Consider the following 20,105-nt stretch of genomic DNA (forward strand, 5'->3'; position numbering starts at 1 on the left):
TCAAATATCTTATTATTATATATCCTGATGCCTAGTCACTTTACCCTGCATTCATGTACATATCTACCTCAAATATCTTATTATATATCCTGATGCCTAGTCACTTTACCCTGCATTCATGTACATATCTACCTCAAATATCTTATTATATATCCTGATGTAGTCACTTTACCCTGCATTCATGTACATATCTACCTCAAATATCTTATTATATATCCTGATGCCTAGTCACTTTACCCTGCATTCATGTACATATCTACCTCAAATATCTTATTATATATCCTGATGTCTAGTCACTTTACCCTGCATTCATGTACATATCTACCTCAAATACCTTATTATTATTATTATTATTATTATATATCCTGATGCCTAGTCACTTTACCCTGCATTCATGTATATATATACCTCAAATACCTTATTATTATTATTATTATAATATATCCTGATGTCTAGTCACTTTACCCTGCATTCATGTACATACAGTGAGGGAAAAATGTATTTGATCCCGTGCTGATTTTGTACATTTGCCCACTGACAAAGAAATTATCAGTCTATAATATTAATGGTAGGTTTATTTGAACAGTGAGAGACAGAATAACAACAAAACAATCCAGAAAAACGCATGTCAAAAATGTTATGAATGTATTTGCATTTTAATGAGGGAAATAAGTATTTGACCCCCTCTCAATCAGAAAGATTTCTGGCTCCCAGGTGTCTTTTATACAGGTAACGAGCTGAGATTAGGAGCACACTCTTAAAGGGAGTGCTCCTAATCTCAGTTTGTTACCTGTATAAAAGACACCTGTCCACAAAAGCAATCAATCAATCAGATTCCAAACTCTCCACCATGGCCAAGACCAAAGAGCTCTCCAAGGATGTCAGGGACAAGATTGTAGACCTACACAAGGCTGGAATTTGCTACAAGACCATCGCCAAGCAGCTTAGTGAGAAGGTGACAACAGTTGGTGCGATTATTCGCAAATGGAAGAAACACAAAATAATTGTCAATCTCCCTCGGCCTGGGGCTCCATGCAAGATCTCACCTTGTGGAGTTGGAGGAATCAGCCCAGAACTACACGGGAGGATCTTGTCATTGATCTCAAGGCAGCTGGGACCATAGTCACCAAGAAAACAATTGGTAACACACTACGCCGTCAAGGACTGAAATCCTGCAGTGCTCACAAGGTCCCCCTGCTCAAGAAAGCACATATGCCCGTCTGAAGTTTGCAAATGAACATCTGAATGATTCAGTGGAGAACTGGGTGAAAGTGTTGTGGTCAGATGAGACCAAAATGGAGCTCTTTGGCATCAACTCAACTCGCCGTGTTTGGAGGAGGAGGAATGCTGCCTATGACCCCAAGAACACCATTCCCACCGTCAAACATGGAGGTGGAAACATTATGCCTTGGGGTTGTTTTTCTGCTAAGGGGACAGGACAACTTCACCGCATCAAAGGGACGATGGACGGGGCCATGTACTGTCAAATCTTGGGTGAGAACCTCCTTCCCTCAGCCATGGCATTGAAAATGGGTTGTGGATGGGTATTCCAGCATGACAATGACCCAAAACACACGGCCAAGGCAACAAAGGAGTGTCTCAAGAAGAAGCACATTAAGGTCCTGGAGTGAACTAGCCAGTCTCCAGACCTTAATCCCATAGAAAATCTGTGGAGGGAGCTGAAGGTTCGAGTTGCCAAACGTCAACCTCGAAACCTTAATGACTTGGAGAAGATCTGCAAAGAGGAGTGGGACAAAATCCCTCCTGAGATGTGTGCAAACCTGGTGGCCAACTACAAGAAACGTCTGACCTCTGTGATTGCCAACAAGGGTTTTGCCACCAAGTACTAAGTCATGTTTTGCAGAGGGGTCAAATACTTTTTTCCCTCATTAAAATGCAAATCAATTTATAACATTTTTGACATGCATTTTTCTGGATTTTTTTGTTGTTATTCTGTCTCTCACTGTTCAAATAAACCTACCATTAAAATTATAGACTGATAATTTCTTTGTCAGTGGGCAAACATACAAAATCAGCAGGGGATCAAATACTTTTTTCCCTCACTGTATATACCTCAAATACCTTATTATTATATATCCTGATGCCTAGTCACTTTACCCTGCATTCATGTACAGTTGAAGTCGGAAGTTTACATACACCTTAGTCAAATACACATTTAAACTCAGTTTTTTACAATTCTAGAAAACATTTCCTGTCTTAGGTCAGGTTATTCTTAAAATAAAGTGGTGATTCTAACTGACCTAAAACAGTGAATTCTTACTAGGATTAAATGTCAGGAATTGTGAAAAACGGAGTTTAAATGTATTTGGCTAAGGTGTATGTAAAGCTTCCGACTTCCAACTGTACATGAATGCAGGGTAAAGTGACTAGGCATCAGGATATATAATAATAAGGTATTTGAGGTATATACAGTGAGGGAAAAAAGTATTTGATCCCCTGCTGATTTTGTATGTTTGCCCACTGACAAAGAAATTATCAGTCTATAATTTTAATGGTAGGTTTATTTGAACAGTGAGAGAATAACTCGTATCTCTGCACATTAATCTGGTACTGGTATTCCCTGTATATAGCTCCACATTGATCTGGTACTGGTACTCCCTGTATATAGCTCCACATTGATCTGGTACTAGTATTCCATGTATGTAGCTCCACATTGATCTGTCCCTGTATATAGCTGCACATATCTGATCTAGTATTCCCTGTATGTAGCTCCACATTGATCTGGTACTAGTATTCCATGTATGTAGCTCCACATTGATCTGGAACTAGTATTCCCTGTGTAGCTCCACATTGATCTGGTACTAGTATTCCATGTGTACTAATTGATCTGGTACTAGTATTCCATGTATGTAGCTCCACATTGATCTGGTACTTGTATTCCCTGTATGTAGCTCCACATATATCTGATACAAACCTGGTCAAGACCTACAGGAAACGTATGAGCTCTGTAATTGCAAACAAAGGTTTCTGTACCAAATATTAAGTTCTGCTTTTCTGATGTATCAAATACTTATGTCATGCAATAAAATGCAAATTAATTACTTAAAAATCATACAATGTGATTTTCTGGATTTTTGTTTTAGATTCCGTCTCTCACAGTTGAAGTGTACCTATGATAAAAATTACAGACCTCTACATGCTTTGTAAGTAGGAAAACCTGCAAAATCGGCAGTGTATCAAATACTTGTTCTCCCCACTGTATATCTGATACTAGTATTCCATGTATGTAGCTCCACATTGATCTGGAACTAGTATTCCATGTATGTAGCTCCACATATATCTGATACTAGTATTCCATGTATGTAGCTCCACATTGATCTGGTACTAGTATTCCATGTATGTAGCTCCACATTGATCTGGTACTAGTATTCCATGTATGTAGCTCCACATTGATCTGGTACTAGTATTCCATGTATGTAGCTCCACATATATCTGATACTAGTATTCCCTGTACGTAGCTCCACATTGATCTGGTACTAGTATTCCATGTATGTAGCTCCACATTGATCTGGTACTAGTATTCCCTGTATGTAGCTCCACATTGATCTGGTACTAGTATTCCATGTATGTAGCTCCACATTGATCTGGTATTAGTATTCCCTGTATGTAGCTCCACATTGATCTGGTACTAGTATTCCATGTATGTAGCTCCACATTGATCTGGTACTAGTATTCCATGTATGTAGCTCCACATTGATCTGGTACTAGTATTCCATGTATGTAGCTCCACATTGATCTGGTACTAGTATTCCATGTATGTAGCTCCACATTGATCTGGTACTAGTATTCCATGTATGTAGCTCACATTGATCTGGTACTAGTATTCCCTGTATGTAGCTCCACATTGATCTGGTACTAGTATTCCATGTATGTAGCTCCACATTGATCTGGTACTAGTATTCCATGTATGTAGCTCCACATTGATCTGGTACTAGTATTCCATGTATGTAGCTCCACATTGATCTGGTACTAGTATTCCATGTATGTAGCTCCACACTGATCTGGAACTAGTATTCCCTGTATGTAGCTCCACATTGATCTGGAACTAGTATTCCCTGCATGTAGCTCCACATTGATCTGGAACTAGTATTCCCTGTATGTAGCTCCACATATATCTGAACTAGTATTCCCTGTATGTAGCTCCACATTGATCTGGAACTAGTATTCCCTGTATGTAGCTCCACATTGATCTGGTACTAGTATTCCATGTATGTAGCTCCACATTGATCTGGAACTAGTATTCCCTGTATGTAGCTCCACATATATCTGATACTAGTATTCCCTGTATGTAGCTCCACATTGATCTGGTACTAGTATCCCATGTATGTAGCTCCACATTGATCTGGTACTAGTATTCCCTGTATGTAGCTCCACATATATCTGATACTATTATTCCCTGTATGTAGCTCCACATTGATCTGGTACTAGTATTCCATGTATGTAGCTCCACATTGATCTGGTACTAGTATTCCCTGTATGTAGCTCCACATTGATCTGGTACTAGTATTCCCTGTATGTAGCTCCACATTGATCTGGTACTAGTATCCCATGTATGTAGCTCCACATTGATCTGGTACTAGTATTCCCTGTATGTAGCTCCACATATATCTGATACTAGTATTCCCTGTATGTAGCTCCACATATATCTGGTACTAGTATTCCATGTATGTAGCTCCACGTTGATCTGGTACTAGTATTCCATGTATGTAGCTCCACATTGATCTGGTACTAGTATTCCATGTATGTAGCTCCACATTGATCTGGTACTAGTATTCCATGTATGTAGCTCCACATATATCTGATACTAGTATTCCATGTATGTAGCTCCACATTGATCTAGTACTAGTATTCCATGTATGTAGCTCCATTCTCATGTATTTTATTTTACCCCTCTTACTCTAAAACGATGCATTGTTGGGAAGGGCTCATAAGCAAGCATTTCACTGTAAAGTCTACACCAGTTGTATTCAGTGCATGTGACAAATAAAATTTGACTTGATGTCCCGGTGTGCGTGAGAAAGCCAGGACTCCAGGAGCCACACTATCCGCATGCCTCAGCAATGCAACCTAACCGCTGATTACAGGCTGCTGGCTAGCTATGAAGTATCTCTCGGCCTGTTTTACACATGTACTGTACTGTACTATACAGCCTCTTAAAACACAGTAGAGCCTGCTGGCTAACCTCTTAAAACACACCCCATATGGATCAGTAGGTGTCCAGGAAAACAGATAGTCATATAGCATACTGTGTGTGTGTGTCTGTGTGTGTATATGTCTGTGTCTCTGTCTGTGTGTGTCTATGTCTCTCTCTGTGTGTGTGTGTCTGTATGTCTATGTCTCCATGTGTCTGTCTGTGTGCGTGTGTGTGTGTGTGTGTGTGTGTACGTGCGTCTGTGTGTGTGTGCGCATGTGCGTGTACGTGCGTCTGTGTGTGCGTGTGTACCTGCATGCATGGGAATACCTATACATGTCTGCCTAACTGCCTATGCATGTGTGTTTGTGTTTGTGAGAGTGTGTGTTGTGATCAGTGCTTAATTTGTAAATTGGGAGGTGCCGGAATACAAAGTGAGCCCGAGAGGGGGGGTAACCTGGGGGAGTGACCTGGGGGGTCAGAGGTACCGGAATGCATAAAAAAAAGAGTATAATAAAGCATTGCATTCATTATCATCACTTTTGCGTGCCTTCACAGAGCAGTAGAGTAGAGGCGCTTGTAAAAATTGCAAACATGGGGGGAAAAAGTAGTAGCCTAGGGTCCGGGAAAAATGTGGCCTTTTATAAACGCATTTCATGCAATTCTACATAATTTTCGATGACTGGAGACTTTAGCAGAATCTTTTTTAATACCTCACAAATGATAGCAATGACAGGCTACTTTGACACTGACAAACTGAGAATCTAGGATCAATAAAAACGACCTTGTCTTGAAACCTTTAATAGCCTAGGCCTACGTGTGTGGAGACACACATATTGTACAATATGAGGAGGAAATTAGTCCTAAAAAAAGCTTTCCACTTTCACTGACTCACCCAATGGTGCGCAGCTCACTCACCGTCGATGGCCGATAAGCTTGCGCCAAATGCCTATCTCTCTTGTTTCACTTGACAAATGCTGTTTACTTAATAGGCCTATCTGGATGTTGATAACTTGGTAGCCTACATACAGATTAGTCTTCCCGTTTGCTTTCCAACCTGTGTTTTCCCGTGATTGTATCTGAAATATTGCGAAAGGCATGTTTTGGCTACATGCTGTTCACTGACAGATTTGCTGCGCGTTCCCGACTGTAGGAATGCCTTGTGATTGGGCTACACACAATCCACAGCTAGGCTTAAATAAGCTATTGATCTGCTGTGGCTAAATTATAGGCTTACTCCTGGTGTAGTATTCAGAATTATTTCATTTATTTCTGAACAGACAGCAGTAATTCTATAACTTTGGCAAATGTATTTCAATCAGAGGTGTTGCAGCACCTCCAGCACCCATCCCACGGCTATGATTCTATAATGAAATAAATGATGAAGTGCAACGCTGGAGAGATCATTTGCAGGCTCCTGTCTATCAGAGCAAAGAGAGATCATAAAAGTTAATCTCATTTTAGTTCTGTGAGAGATTCAGGCACACTTCTCTCTCTCTCACCACAACAAATGGCCACACGTTGGTAAATATAGGCTACAATGTTGCGCAATTCTTAGAATATCAGGCACGTTTTCACATTACGTTTTTTAGGGGGGCAGGAGAATTACAGAGGAGTCAACTTGAATTACATTGCAAACAGTGAAGAAGAAAGAAATCATGCCACAAATGAAGCACTGGTTGTGATGCACTCCTTTATCACGGCAGCCACACACACACACTGTCAGTGTTCTCGTATGGTAATCTGACCCACTCTTCCTGACAGGGGTCTCTGCCCACAGATGCACACTTCAAGTCCCTGTCAAACTCCACTTTACCGCCCGGCCGCCTCACACGCCGCACCAAAACAAATGTCACCCCTGATGATGATGACAACAAACCACTTTAATTTATGCCACCGTAAAAACCCCAACTGCCAGCGCAGCCGCCAATCACTCCGGGAGGCGTAACAAGCAGCAGATGGGGCGTGTGATTTGACGGGTCGTTAAAGTGACAGGCGGCGGTGACAGGCGGGCGGGATCAAGGACCTGGCGGGGCCACCGCCTCATCCTGCCTCCTTCCTCCTCCCGCCTCCCTCCTTTTTCTTCACCCTCTCTTTATTTCTCATCCTCTCATCGCTTTTTCTGTGGCTGTCCCTCCCCCCACACCTTGGGATGACACACACACTCTAAACAGAGCTTCACAGCCAGCGTGAGATGACAGCAAACACACTTGGAGTGTCAGAACAGAGGCTCTTTTTGATCCCGTACAATGACAAAGAGTAACACACACGTGTACAGACGGAGAACTATACACACACTTAACGATACTCCAAACACATGTGTGCATAAGTGTGTGTGATTTTATATATATATATATATATATATATATATATATATATATATATATATATATATATATATATACAATACACAGTCAAAAGTTTGGACACATCTACTCATTCAAGGGTTTTTCTTTATTTTTAATATTTTGGTGGTATACAGAAGATAACCCTATTTGGTAAAAGACCAAGTCCATATTATGGCAAGAACAGCTCAAATAAGGAAAGAGAAACGACAGTGCATCATTACTTTAAGACAGGACTGCCCAACCCTGTTCCTGGAGAGCTACCGCCCTGTAGGTTTTTGCTCCAACCCCAGGTGTTACTAACCTGAGCTATCCAGGAACAGGGTTGGGCAACCCTGCTTTAAGACATGAAGGTCAGTCAATACGGAACATTTCAAGAACTTTGAAAGTTTCTTCAAATGCAGTTGCAAAAACCATCAAGCGCTATGATGAAACTGGCTCTCATGACCGCCACAGGAATGGAAGATCCAGAGTTACCTCTGCTGCAGAGGATAAGTTAATTAGAGTTACCAGCCTCAGAAATTGCAGCCCAAATAAATGCTTCACAGAGTTCATTTCACAGACACATCTCAACATCAACTGTTCAGAGGGGACTGTGTGAATCAGGCCTTCATGGTCGAATTGCTGCAAAGAAACCACTACTAAAGGACACCAATAAGAAGAAGACACCTGCTTGGGCCAAGAAACACAAGCAATGGACATTAGACCGGTGGAAATGTGTCCTTTGGTCTGGAGTCCAAATTGGAGATTTTTGATTCCAACCGCCGTGTCTTTGTGAGACGCGGTGTGGGTGAACAAATGATCCGCATGTTGAAAACTCCATTGTGTCCTCCTCCCAGAGTGCAAAGAACCTTGGCGTGACCCTGGACAACACCCTGTCGTTCTACGCTAACATCAAAGCGGTGACCCGATCCTGCAGGTTCATGCTCTACAACATTCGCAGAGTACTACCCTACCTTACACAGAAAGCGGCACAGGTCCTAATCCAGGCACTTGTCATCTCCCGTCTGGACTACTGCAACTTGCTGTTGGCTGGGCTACCTGCCTGTGCCATTAAACCCCTACAATTTATCCAGAACTCTGCAGCCTGTCTGGTGTTCAACCTTCCCAAGTTCTCTCATGTCACCCCGCTCCTCCGCACACTCCACTGGCTTCCAGTTGAAGCTCGCATCTACTACAAAACCATGGTGCTTGCCTACGGAGCTGTGAGGGGAACGGCACCTCCTTACCTTCTGGCTCTGATCAGACCCTACACCCAAACGAGGGCACTACGTTCATCCACCTCTGGCCTGCTAGCCCCCCTAGCTCTACGGAAGCACAGTTCCCGCTCAGCCCAGTCAAAGCTATTCGCTGCTCTGGCACCCCAATGGTGGAACAAGCTCCCCCACGATGCCAGTCGGAGTCACTGACCACCTTCCGGAGACACTTGAAACCCTACCTCTTTAAGGAATACCTGGAATAGTATAACAGTAATCCTTCTACACCCCCCCTCCCCCAGTGGCGGTTGTCCCACTGGCTATCCTAAGTTGAATACACCAATTTGTAAGTCGTTCTGGAAAAGAGCGTCTGCTAAATGACTTAAATGTAAATATGTAGTTCCCACCGTAAAGCATGGAGGAGGAGGTGTTATGGTGTGGGGGTGCTTTGCTGGTGACACTGTCTGTGATTTATTTAGAATTCAAGGCACACTTAACCAGCCTGGCTACCACAGCATTCTGCAGCGATACGCTATCCCATCTGGTTTGGGCTTCGTGGGACTATCATTTGTTTTTCAACAGGACAATGACCCAACACACCTCCAGGCTGTGTAAGGGCTATTTTACCAAGAAGGAGAGTGATGGAGAGCTGCATCAGATGACCTGGCCTCCACAATCAGCCCAATTGAGATAGTTTGGGATGAGTCGGACGGCAGAGTGAAGGAAAAGCAGCCAACAAGTGCTCACCATATGTGGGAACTCCTTCAACACTGTTGGAAAAGCATTCCAGGTGAAGCTGGTTGAGAGAATGCCTTTATGACAGCTTTGCACACTCTTGGCAAAGGGTGAGTTTGGTTTTCGCCAGGCATTACTGGAACCATGTCGTCCAAAAAGTTATACCTTTGAATCATCTGTCCATAGAACGTTCTTCCAAGAGTCTTGATGATCATCCAGGTGCTTTTTGGCAAACTTGAGTCAACTTTTTGGACGAGATGGGTCCCATTATGCCTGGCGAAAACCAAACACTGCATTCCACAGTAAGAACATCATACCAAAGGTCAAGCATGGTGGTGGTGGTGTGATGGTTTGGGGATGCTTTGCTGCCTCAGGACCTGGACGACATGCCTTAATAGAAGGAACCATGAATTCTGCTCTGTATCAGAGAATTCTACAGGAGAATGTCAGACCATCCGTCTGTGAGCTGAAGCTGAAGCGCAGCTGGGTCATGCAGCAAGACAATGATCCAAAACACACAATCAAGTCTACATGAAAATTGCTAAAAAGCAACAAATTGGAAATTTTGGAATGGCCTAGTCAAAGTCCAGACCTAATTCCAATTGAGATGCTGTGGCAGGACTTGAAACGAGCAGTTCATGCTTGAAAACCCACACGTCACTGAGTTAAAGCAGTTCTGCATGGAAGAGTGGGCCAAAATTCCTCCACAGCGACGTGAGAGACTGATCAACAACTACAGGAAGCATTTGGTTGGAGTCATTGCAGCTAAAGGTGGCACAACCAGTTATTGAGTGTAAGGGGGCAATTACTTTTTCACACTGGGGAATTGGGTGTTGCATAACTTTGTTTATGAAATAAATATGTAATTGTTGTGTTAATTGTTCACTTATGTACCCTTTATCTAATATTAGGTTTTGGTTGAAGATCTGATAACATTCAGTTTCACTAATATAAAGGGAGTGCTCCTAATCTCAGTTTGTTACCTGTATAAAAGACACCTGTCCACAGAAGCAATCAATCAGATTCCAAACTCTCCACCATGGCCAAGACCAAAGAGCTCTCCAAGGATGTCAGGGACAAGATTGTAGACCTACACAAGGAATGGGCTACAAGACCATCGCCAAGCAGCTTGGTGAGAAGGTGACAACAGTTGGTGCAATTATTCGCAAATTGAAGAAACACAAAATAACTGTCAATCTCCCTCGGCCTGGGGCTCCATGCAAGATCTCACCTCGTGGAGTTGCAATGATCATGAGAACGGTGAGGAATCAGGGAGGATCTTGTGAGGAATCAGGGAGGATCTTGTCAATGATCTCAAGGTAGCTGGGACCATAGTCACCAAGAAAACAATTGGTAACACACTACGCCGTGAAGGACTGAAATCCTGCAGCGCCCGCAAGGTCCCCCTGCTCAAGAAAGCACATATACAGGCCCATCTGAAGTTTGCCAATGAACATCTGAATGATTCAGAGGAGGACTGGGTGAAAGTGTTGTCAGATGAGACCAAAATCGAGCTCTTTGCCATCAACTCAACTCGCCGTGTTTGGAGGAGGAGGAATGGTGCCTATGACCCCAAGAACACCATCCCCACCGTCAAACATGGAGGTGGAAACATTATGCTTTGGGGGTGTTTTTCTGCTAAGGGGACAGGACAACTTCACCGCATCAAAGGGACGATGGACGGGGCCATGTACCGTCAAATCTTGGGTGAGAACCTCCTTCCCTCAGCCAGGGCATTGAAAATGGGTCGTGGATGGGTATTCCAGCATGACAATGACCCAAAACACACGGCCAAGGCAACAAAGGAGTGGCTCAAGAAGAAGCACATTAAGGTCCTGGAGTGGCCTAGCCAGTCTCTAGACCTTAATCCCATAGAAAATCTGTGGAGGGAGCTGAAGGTTCGAGTTGCCAAACGTCAGCCTCGAAACCTTAATGACTTGGAGAAGATCTGCAAAGAGGAGTGGGACAAAATCCCTCCTGAGATGTGTGCAAACCTGGTGGCCAACTACAAGAAACGTCTGACCTCTGTGATTGCCAACAAGTGTTTTGCCACCAAGTACTAAGTCATGTTTTGCAGAGGTGTCAAATACTTATTTCCCTCATTAAAATGCAAATCAACTTATAACATTTTTTACATGCATTTTTCTGGATTTTTTTGTTGTTATTCTGTCTCTCACTGTTCAAATAAACCTACCATTAAAATTATAGACTGATCATGTCTTTGTCAGTGGGCAAACGTACAAAATCAGCAGGGGATCAAATACTTTTTTCCCCTCACTGTATACATATATACATATATACACACACGTCACGCTCTTACCAACTGAGCGACATAGGACCAGCGTAGCTGGGTGGTTCAGTTGGTAAATCTGTGCCCCTTTCTGTACCACTGGTCTGTCTTGGTGGCACAAGCCTCGCAACGGCTCCCCTCTTTGACAGACAGCCAGCCGTTATTGACGCCATTTGTAATTTCCTTGATTCCTCATGTTCTCTCTCCTCGCCTCCTTCTCAAAACCCATTGGATGAGGGAACTGACTTTCTCATCCAATGGGTTTTGAGGAGGCGAGGAAAGAGGCCTCAAGGAATCAAGGAAATGCAATTGAGTTTCTCCCCCTGAGAAATAATTCCACCAGCCTTACCTTCAGCAGGTCAATCTCCTTGATGCAGTCCTGGCGAGCCTTGGCGTCCATCATTTCAAATATCTAAAGAGGAGAACAATGAAGTTAGTACCGTTATCCGACTGCATTGTCAGAGGTGTTCCATAGAATCCTCAGCCAGCTCCAACATATAACCCCAGTGCCCAGCCTAACGCCAGTGATCTTCACGTCTAGTCCTGTCGAGCAAAAGGGTGTCCAGGCCTCTGATACAAACACTAACCAACATGGTTCAGTGATTTCTAGCATTAGGCTGGGGAAAAAAACTGCACACACTGTGGCCTTCCTGGTCCAGACGTGAACAACACCGCCTTTTGCCAACCCTTGGCTGTATCTCAATAGACCTTCATTAGCACTAATGTGAAAGGACGATGTCGGTGAAACAAATAGCTGGTTTGGTATAGCCAGGTATTCACCATATTGTCTTCCACTTCTCTATGTTTTACAGAGCAGTGCACATGAAGGAGAGGAGACAAGGAGAGGAAGCCACTTTAGACTATTGAGATGTACCCATACAGTAAATGCCAAAAGGGATCGGACTCAATATAGTACCTGTACTTTCTTCAGAGCCACATGCTGGCCCTCCAGAAGGTAGGTGGCTTTGTAGACCTCGCTGAACTGGCCCCGGCCAATCTTCTTCTCGATGCGGAAGTTGGCCAGCGTGCAGCAGTACTGGTGGCTCTGCATGTTTCTCAGTGAGGGGAAGAAGAATGGCCAGTTTTAGTTAGGGAGAAATACTGTAGTAACCTGTTGAGAGAGAAGGTTCATATGCCCATGTTGGCTTGGATAGGATTGGCATATCTCTTGATGTGCGTGAGTGACAGTTGTCTAGGATTTTAATGAATGTGCGCTAATATCACTCAGGTGAGTTATTAATGTAAACAGTGGCATTAACGTTTGACAATGGCTACAGTTTTATCAAAGAAAAACGCATGCACTGGTATGTCTGTAGCATCCTTGAGTGACACAACAGTAACTAAAACCCACCAGAAAAATGTAAAAGAGTAGCAAGCGTTTCTGTGTAGTAAACGTGTGTAGTAAACGTTTGTCAGTTCTAGGAACTATATGATACAGCTAAGGGCTTGCAAGTCACTCAGTCACTCCGTAAAAGATTGAATCACGCTCATACTGTATCACAGTGTTGACACTGGCTAACATGCTGACAATAGAAAAGGTTGAAAAGATAGTTCTGATCATTTCTGTTTGTTCAGTTTGTCTTCCATTTACACACAGCATCAGTCGTTCACACAGTACATGTACCCTGCCAACCAAATGTACCCTGCCAACCAAATGTTCCGGACCATGTCAGATTTCAGGTTCCAATTAAAATCAGTTCACACAACAATGTGCCTTCTGTATACAGTTCCATAGTGGCCACTGTCACACCCAGGTTTCTAGGGCAAGACGGTTTCTAGGGCAAGACGGTTTCTAGGGCAAGACGGTTTCTAGGGCAAGACGGTTTATAATAATAATAATTATAATAATTATAATAATAATAATAATAAGCCATTTAGCAGACGCTTTTATCCAAAGCGACTTACAGTCATGTGCGCATACATTTTTACGTATGGGTGGTCACGGGGATCGAACCCACTACCCTGGCGTTACAAGCGCCATGCTCTACCAATTGAGCTACAGAGGACCAGGTTTCTAGGGCAAGATAAAATGCTGAGAGGAAAGTATCTCCCTTAATGCCACTTAGAAGACACTTTTATCCAGGACAGTGAGTGCATACATTTTGAGTATGTTTATGTGATCCCAGCAGGAACTGAACCCACAACCTTGGCATTGCTAGTGTCACGCTCTTACCAACTGAGCGACATAGGACCAGCGTAGCTGGATGGTTCAGTTGGTAAGTCAAAGCTTCTGTGCCCCTTTCTGTACCACTGGTCTGTCTCGTGGCACAAGCCTCGCAACAGCTCCCCTCTTTGACAGACAGCCAGCCGTTATTGACGCCATTCGTAATTGCCGTAATTGTTTCGAGGGGAGGGCTGGGGTGTGTCGGTGTGTGTCGGTGCTAATACTGAACGACACAAACCCTGGGTGACACACACTCTGACGCTTGGCGCTGTGGAATATTCCCAGCTGCTCATTTACATATGTGCTGACCCAGATTAGCATGCTCTATTACAGAGTGCCACTGCTAATTAGAGCTAGCCTGATATGCTTATATGCTAGCCGGCCTGCTATCTTTACCATAGATTAGTCATTATATAACCCCATACTGTGGCTCTGTCATATTTGGTATAACACTACCTACAACTGTTACTGTTCTTTTTTTCCCATCACTTAATTAGAATACAATAGAGGAGAAATCTGTGAGTCATTGAAGAGTGACAAGATGTTTGTGAAGTAAACCTCACTAGTAGTGGGATGCTTTAAAAAGTACTAGGATATGCAGACTTACATCCCCCAAACATTGATTACATCTCCTCAAACCTGGGGTCCGTTCAACACACCTGAGCTGACAGGGCAGAGTTCAGAGCCTGCCCTTATAGAGCATGACCCGGAGCCAGAGGTCGTCTGGTGCTGCTCCATTCATCCAGGATGGGTTCAGACAGACATGGGAGGACAGCAAGGAGGTTTGCTCTGCTCACTAAATACATACACTTCTACTATGCTTGAGTTGGAGAGTTATGTCCTTCAGAATTTATCTTTACATGTTTATTATGCAACTAGGGCCACACTATGAGTTAACAATAACTTTAACTGGAATGCACATAGTACTTTGTCCCCCTCTTTGTTTCTAGGGCCTAGTAGGGACGGTAGAGAGGGTGGAGGTCATCCTCTCAGTGCTCGGTGGGCTGACCAAAGACAGCAACAGCCTAATACTGGACTGGACTGGCCAGACTTTGACCTGATGAGTGGTGACACACCTGTGCTCTGTGGGAACCTTCATTACTTTTCGACTCACTGTATACTATCTGGTTTACCTTTGATTAATTCCAATATTCCCTGTGCTGAATCGAATGTGATTCACAGTGGATTTCAACAGGAACAATGTTCAACTGTTCTTTATCACAAGATTTACAAACCCTCTAGCGACTCCTTGTGGCGGGCCGGGCGCCTGCAGGCTGACGTTGGTCGTCAGTTGAACAGTGTTTCCTCTGACACATTGGTGCGGCTGGCTTCCGGGTTAAGCGAGCGGGTGTTACAGTGATGGAAAAAAGTATTTGATCCCCTGCTGATTTTGTACGTTTGCCCACTGACAAAGACATGATCAGTCTATAATTTTAATGGTAGGTTTATTTGAACAGTGAGAGACAGAATAACAACAAAAAAATCAGGAAAAATGCATGTCAAAAATTGTTATAAATTGATTTGCATTTTAAATGAGGGAAATAAGTATTTGACCCCTCTGCAAAACATGACTTAGTACTTGGTGGCAAAACACTTGTTGGCAATCACAGAGGTCAGACGTTTCTTGTAGTTGGCCACCAGGTTTGCACACATCTCAGGAGGGATTTTGTCCCACTCTTCTTTGCAGATCTTCTCCAAGTCATTAAGGTTGAGGCTGACGTTTGGCAACTCGAACCTTCAGCTCCCTCCACAGATTTTCTATGGGATTAAGGTCTGGAGACTGGCTAAGCCACTCCAGGACCTTAATGTGCTTCTTCTTGAGCCACTCCTTTGTTGCCTTGGCCGTGTGTTTTGGGTCATTGTCATGCTGGAATACCCATCCACAACCCATTTTCAATGCCCTGGCTGAGGGAAGGAGGTTTTCACCCAAGATTTGACGGTACATGGCCCCGTCCATCATCCCTTTGATGCGGTGAAGTTTTCCTGTCCCCTTAGCAGAAAAACACCCCCAAAGCATAATGTTTCCACCTCCATGTTTGACGGTGGGGGTGGTGTTATTGGGGTCATAGGCAGCATTCCTCCTCCTCCAAACACGGCGAGTTGAGTTGATGCCAAAGAGCTCGATTTTGGTCTCATCTGACCACAACACTTTCACCCAGTTCTCCTCTGAATCATTCAGATGTTCATTGGCAAACTTCAGACGGGCATGTATATGTGCTTTCTTGAGCAGGGGGACCTTGCGGGCGCTGCAGGATTTCAGTCCTTCACGGCGTAGTGTGTTACCAATTGTTTTCTTGGTGACTATGGTCCCAGCTGCCTTGAGATCATTGACAAGATCCTCCCGTGTAGTTCTGGGCTGATTCCTCACCGTTCTCATGATCATTGCAACTCCACGAGGTGAGATCTTGCATGGAGCCCCAGGCCGAGGGAGATTGACAATTATTTTGTGTTTCTTCCATTTGCTAATAATCGCACCAACTGTTGTCACCTTCTCACCAAGCTGCTTGGCGATGGTCTTGTGTAGGTCTACAATCTTGTCCCTGACATCCTTGGAGAGCTCTTTGGTCTTGGCCATGGTGGAGAGTTTGGAATCTGATTGATTGATTGCTTCTGTGGACAGGTGTCTTTTATACAGGTAACAAACTGAGATTAGGAGCACTCCCTTTAAGAGATTAGGAGCACTCCCTTTAAGAGTGTGCTCCAAATCTCAGCTCGTTACCTGTATAAAAGACACCTGGGAGCCAGAAATCTTTCTGATTGAGAGGGGGTCAAATACTTATTTCCCTCATTAAAATGCAAATCAATTTATAACATTTTTGACATGCGTTTTTCTGGATTTTTTTGTTGTTATTCTGTCTCTCACTGTTCAAATAAACCTACCATTAAAATTATAGACTGATCATTTCTTTGTCAGTGGGCAAACGTACAAAATCAGCAGGGGATCAAATACTTTTTTCCCCTCACTGTAAGAAGCGCGGCTTGGCAGGTCATGTTTCGGAGGACGCATGACTCTACCTTTGCCTCTCCCGAGCCCATTGGGGAGTTGCAGCGATGAGACAAGATCGTAATCACGAAAAAGGGGGTAAAAATTACAACAAAAAAATTACTTTTTACAAACCCTGACCCCTCAATAGTACAGTCACTGAAGTATCTAAGGGCAGGGGTCACCAAAATTGGGTCCACGCTGAAAAAGTTGAATACCACGGTCTTAGGGAGAGTCCTCTGTTCGTTCCTGTTCAATTACATTGTGGTCCAGTGCTGACTTAAACAATGGCTTTCATTTGAGCCACTCACCTCTCCAGAAAACAGCCCCATCATCTATTATGAAACAACGACAGCGAATAAAAACGAGAATTAAGGTTTTATCTACCATACTCGATCTGGCGTTCACTCGTCAGCATCGATACGTCAACAAAACGTATCCTTGACTCAATGGGGTCTTTGTTCCTTGAATGTGCATCACTAAAAAGGCCTGAAGTTACCATTAAATCATTACATACCATAAAGCAAAATTGTATTTTTCTTTCTTTTTCTCAATTCCTCTCCCTGGCCAAGAATAATCTCAGGGGCTGCATATTACTCCTGACATTCAAGAGGGTTTAGCCATTCATTGGGCTATTGAAACAGTAGAGCAGGCCCTGTGGATTACTGGGGGGACTTACCACACTGCCCAAAACTGAGAGAGACAGAGACAGAGACAGAGACAGAGACAGAGACAGAGACAGAGACAGACAGAGAGAGACAGAGAGAGAGAGAGACAGTCAATTAAAGAGTCAAAGCCCTTGACTTCCCTTCAGCTCCCAGCTTTCAGCTCTCCGCTCCAATCCACATGTGCTTCATCACTTTGTACTGCGACTGACTGCAAGAGCCCAGGGTGAACTGGCTCTTCTAGAATCTCAATAGCTCCTTACTCTATCAACATCATTTTCCTTTCCCTCTTTCTTTTCTTTTTACTTTCTCTGGCCTTTGGAGCATCATAAAATCAGCATCAAGAGAAACAAATGGCTTTGCCATAACGGATCTCCCCGAGTCTTGAGACGCTATTAGCTAATCCAGAGTGACATTGGCTGATTTGTCTTTGGCTTGTCGGGCTGTGGGTGTTAACTCAAGTACTCTTCGCTAGCTGCTGCGGTGACGTGCTGTGTCAGTTCTGGCAGCCGCCGTGATGCAGTGATCGTGGGAGACTCCCTGATGATGTTTCGAGGGTTGGCCACAGAAATGCGCAATTGGTGTAAGCGGTCGATCCCTGTGTTTAGGTGGAGGGTGACTGGTATATGACTTGACACGGATTAAATACCGTTAGGGAACTTATTTTATAAAATGTGTAACCCCTCAACAAACAAATTAAAATTCCATCCATCCATCCATCCATCAATACTGAAGTAATTGAGGTTGAACATTTTCAGTCACCAAATTCTTAACTTCAGTGCCGTCTGTGCGTCAGTGCCTATAATCTGAATGCTGTAGTTTGACCCTCTCATCACCAACTATAAGGAGGACGGAGGAAAGGGTAGAGGTGATCAGAGAGGTACCATCATGGAAAATGATGATGGCATTGTGCTGAACAGAACAGGTTTTCATTTCAAAGAGAGAAAGAGACGAGAGGGGTCTTCCTATGACCATAGCAGATGTTCAATATCATTGGCTAATTGCACTTAATGACTATGTAATGACAGACTCTGCACCGCTCCGCTAAGTGACACAAAAACATCCATTACCTCACTATCAAGCTGGCACAACAACATCCATTACCTCACTATCAAGCTGGCACAACAACATCCATTACCTCAATATCAAGCTGGCACAACAATTTGTCACATAATTGCTCTCACGCAGTCGAAAGCCAATGAAGAGGCGATTAAGGCTAATTTCTTCAACAATAACCACTCATTATGTGCAGAGTCACGAGCAGGCTTTGACTATTGTTAAATGATGGGGTTGCTAAGAGAGTCTCTACTAATATGTAGTTAGGGAGTGACACCTGTTTGCCTATAGTCATAGCCCTCTGTGATGTCAAGGGCTTTTGTGCAAAGATGAGCTGTTTTTTCCCGCCCCAGCCGATCATGTTAAGTCCTTCTATGCCCTTCGAAGCATTGTGAAAATGCATTTTGCGTTTATCTATTAGCATTGTACTTAGGTCCGAAAACAACACAGACAAATTATTTGATGTTGTAAAACGCTAAAATGTACTGGAATTAGTTTATTTAAAAGCACTTCATCATATGCACACATGAACGCACGCACCCACCCCCCCCCCAACACACACACACCAGTGTAGACTAGAGTATGACGTCTCACCTGATCTTGTCCAGGCATCTTGTAGAGGTTCTTGTTCTGGTTGTCTAGGTTGTACTGGTGATGGCTGTTCTGTGCCTCCATGGTGGGCTTGGCATACAGTACCAGGCCCCTTCACCCCTGGTAGAGACAAGACACAGAACTAACTTAGTCTTTGTTGAGGGTGTATGTGTGTGTGTATGTGTGACGTGTAGCTAGTATTATTCTGAGCCATGGGGGCTTCTTGCATAGGGTCAGTCCAGGGGTGGGCAATCATTTTGTCTCGAGGGCCACATCGAGATTTTTGAAATTCAACGGAGGGACGCAGTTTTCTTCTGACTGATTTCTTAAAAATATATTTGCAGATTAGACTGCCTGCCGAGAAGACTGCCAAAGACACACAGCACAGCAGCCTATACACACATGAGGATAGACAGGTCAATAAGCTAAATACAGTGGGGGAAAAAAGTAGTTAGTCAGCCACCAATTGTGCAGGTTCTCCCACTTAAAAAGATGCGAGGCCTGTAATTTTCATCATAGGTACACGTCAACTATGACAGACAAAATGAGGGAAAAAAAATCCAGAAAATCACATTGTAGGATTTTTAATGAATTTATTTGCAAATTATGGTGGAAAATAAGTATTTGGTCAATAACAAAAGTTTCTCAATACTTTGTTATATACCCTTTGTTGGCAATGACACAGGTCAAACGTTTTCTGTAAGTCTTCACAAGGTTTTCACACACTGTTGCTGGTATTTTGGCCCATTCCTCCATGCAGATCTCCTCTAGAGCAGTGATGTTTTGGGGCTGTCGCTGGGCAACACAGACTTTCAACTCCCTCCAAAGATTTTCTATGGGGTTGAGATCTGGAGACTGGCTAGGCCACTCCAGGACCTTGAAATGCTTCTTACGAAGCCACTCCTTCGTTGCCCGGGCGGTGTGTTTG

General features: G+C 43.6%; 1 protein-coding gene across 1 annotated transcript in view; it reads right to left on the reverse strand.

Annotated features, from left to right (window-relative positions):
- The window catches only part of nek6 (NIMA-related kinase 6), a 95,903-nt gene that overhangs the window by 38,459 nt on the left and 37,339 nt on the right, over positions 1 to 20,105 (reverse strand). The window contains exons 2-4 of the mRNA XM_041897525.2: positions 19,181 to 19,297; positions 12,635 to 12,763; positions 12,068 to 12,130 (exon numbers count right to left, since the gene is read on the reverse strand). Coding sequence (XP_041753459.1) covers positions 12,068 to 12,130; positions 12,635 to 12,763; positions 19,181 to 19,261 — 273 coding nt within the window. The 5' untranslated portion in view covers positions 19,262 to 19,297. The remainder of the gene's footprint in view (positions 1 to 12,067; positions 12,131 to 12,634; positions 12,764 to 19,180; positions 19,298 to 20,105) is intronic.

This window comes from Coregonus clupeaformis, chromosome 15 (assembly GCF_020615455.1).
Source record: "Coregonus clupeaformis isolate EN_2021a chromosome 15, ASM2061545v1, whole genome shotgun sequence".
Taxonomy (NCBI): Eukaryota; Metazoa; Chordata; class Actinopteri; order Salmoniformes; family Salmonidae; genus Coregonus; species Coregonus clupeaformis.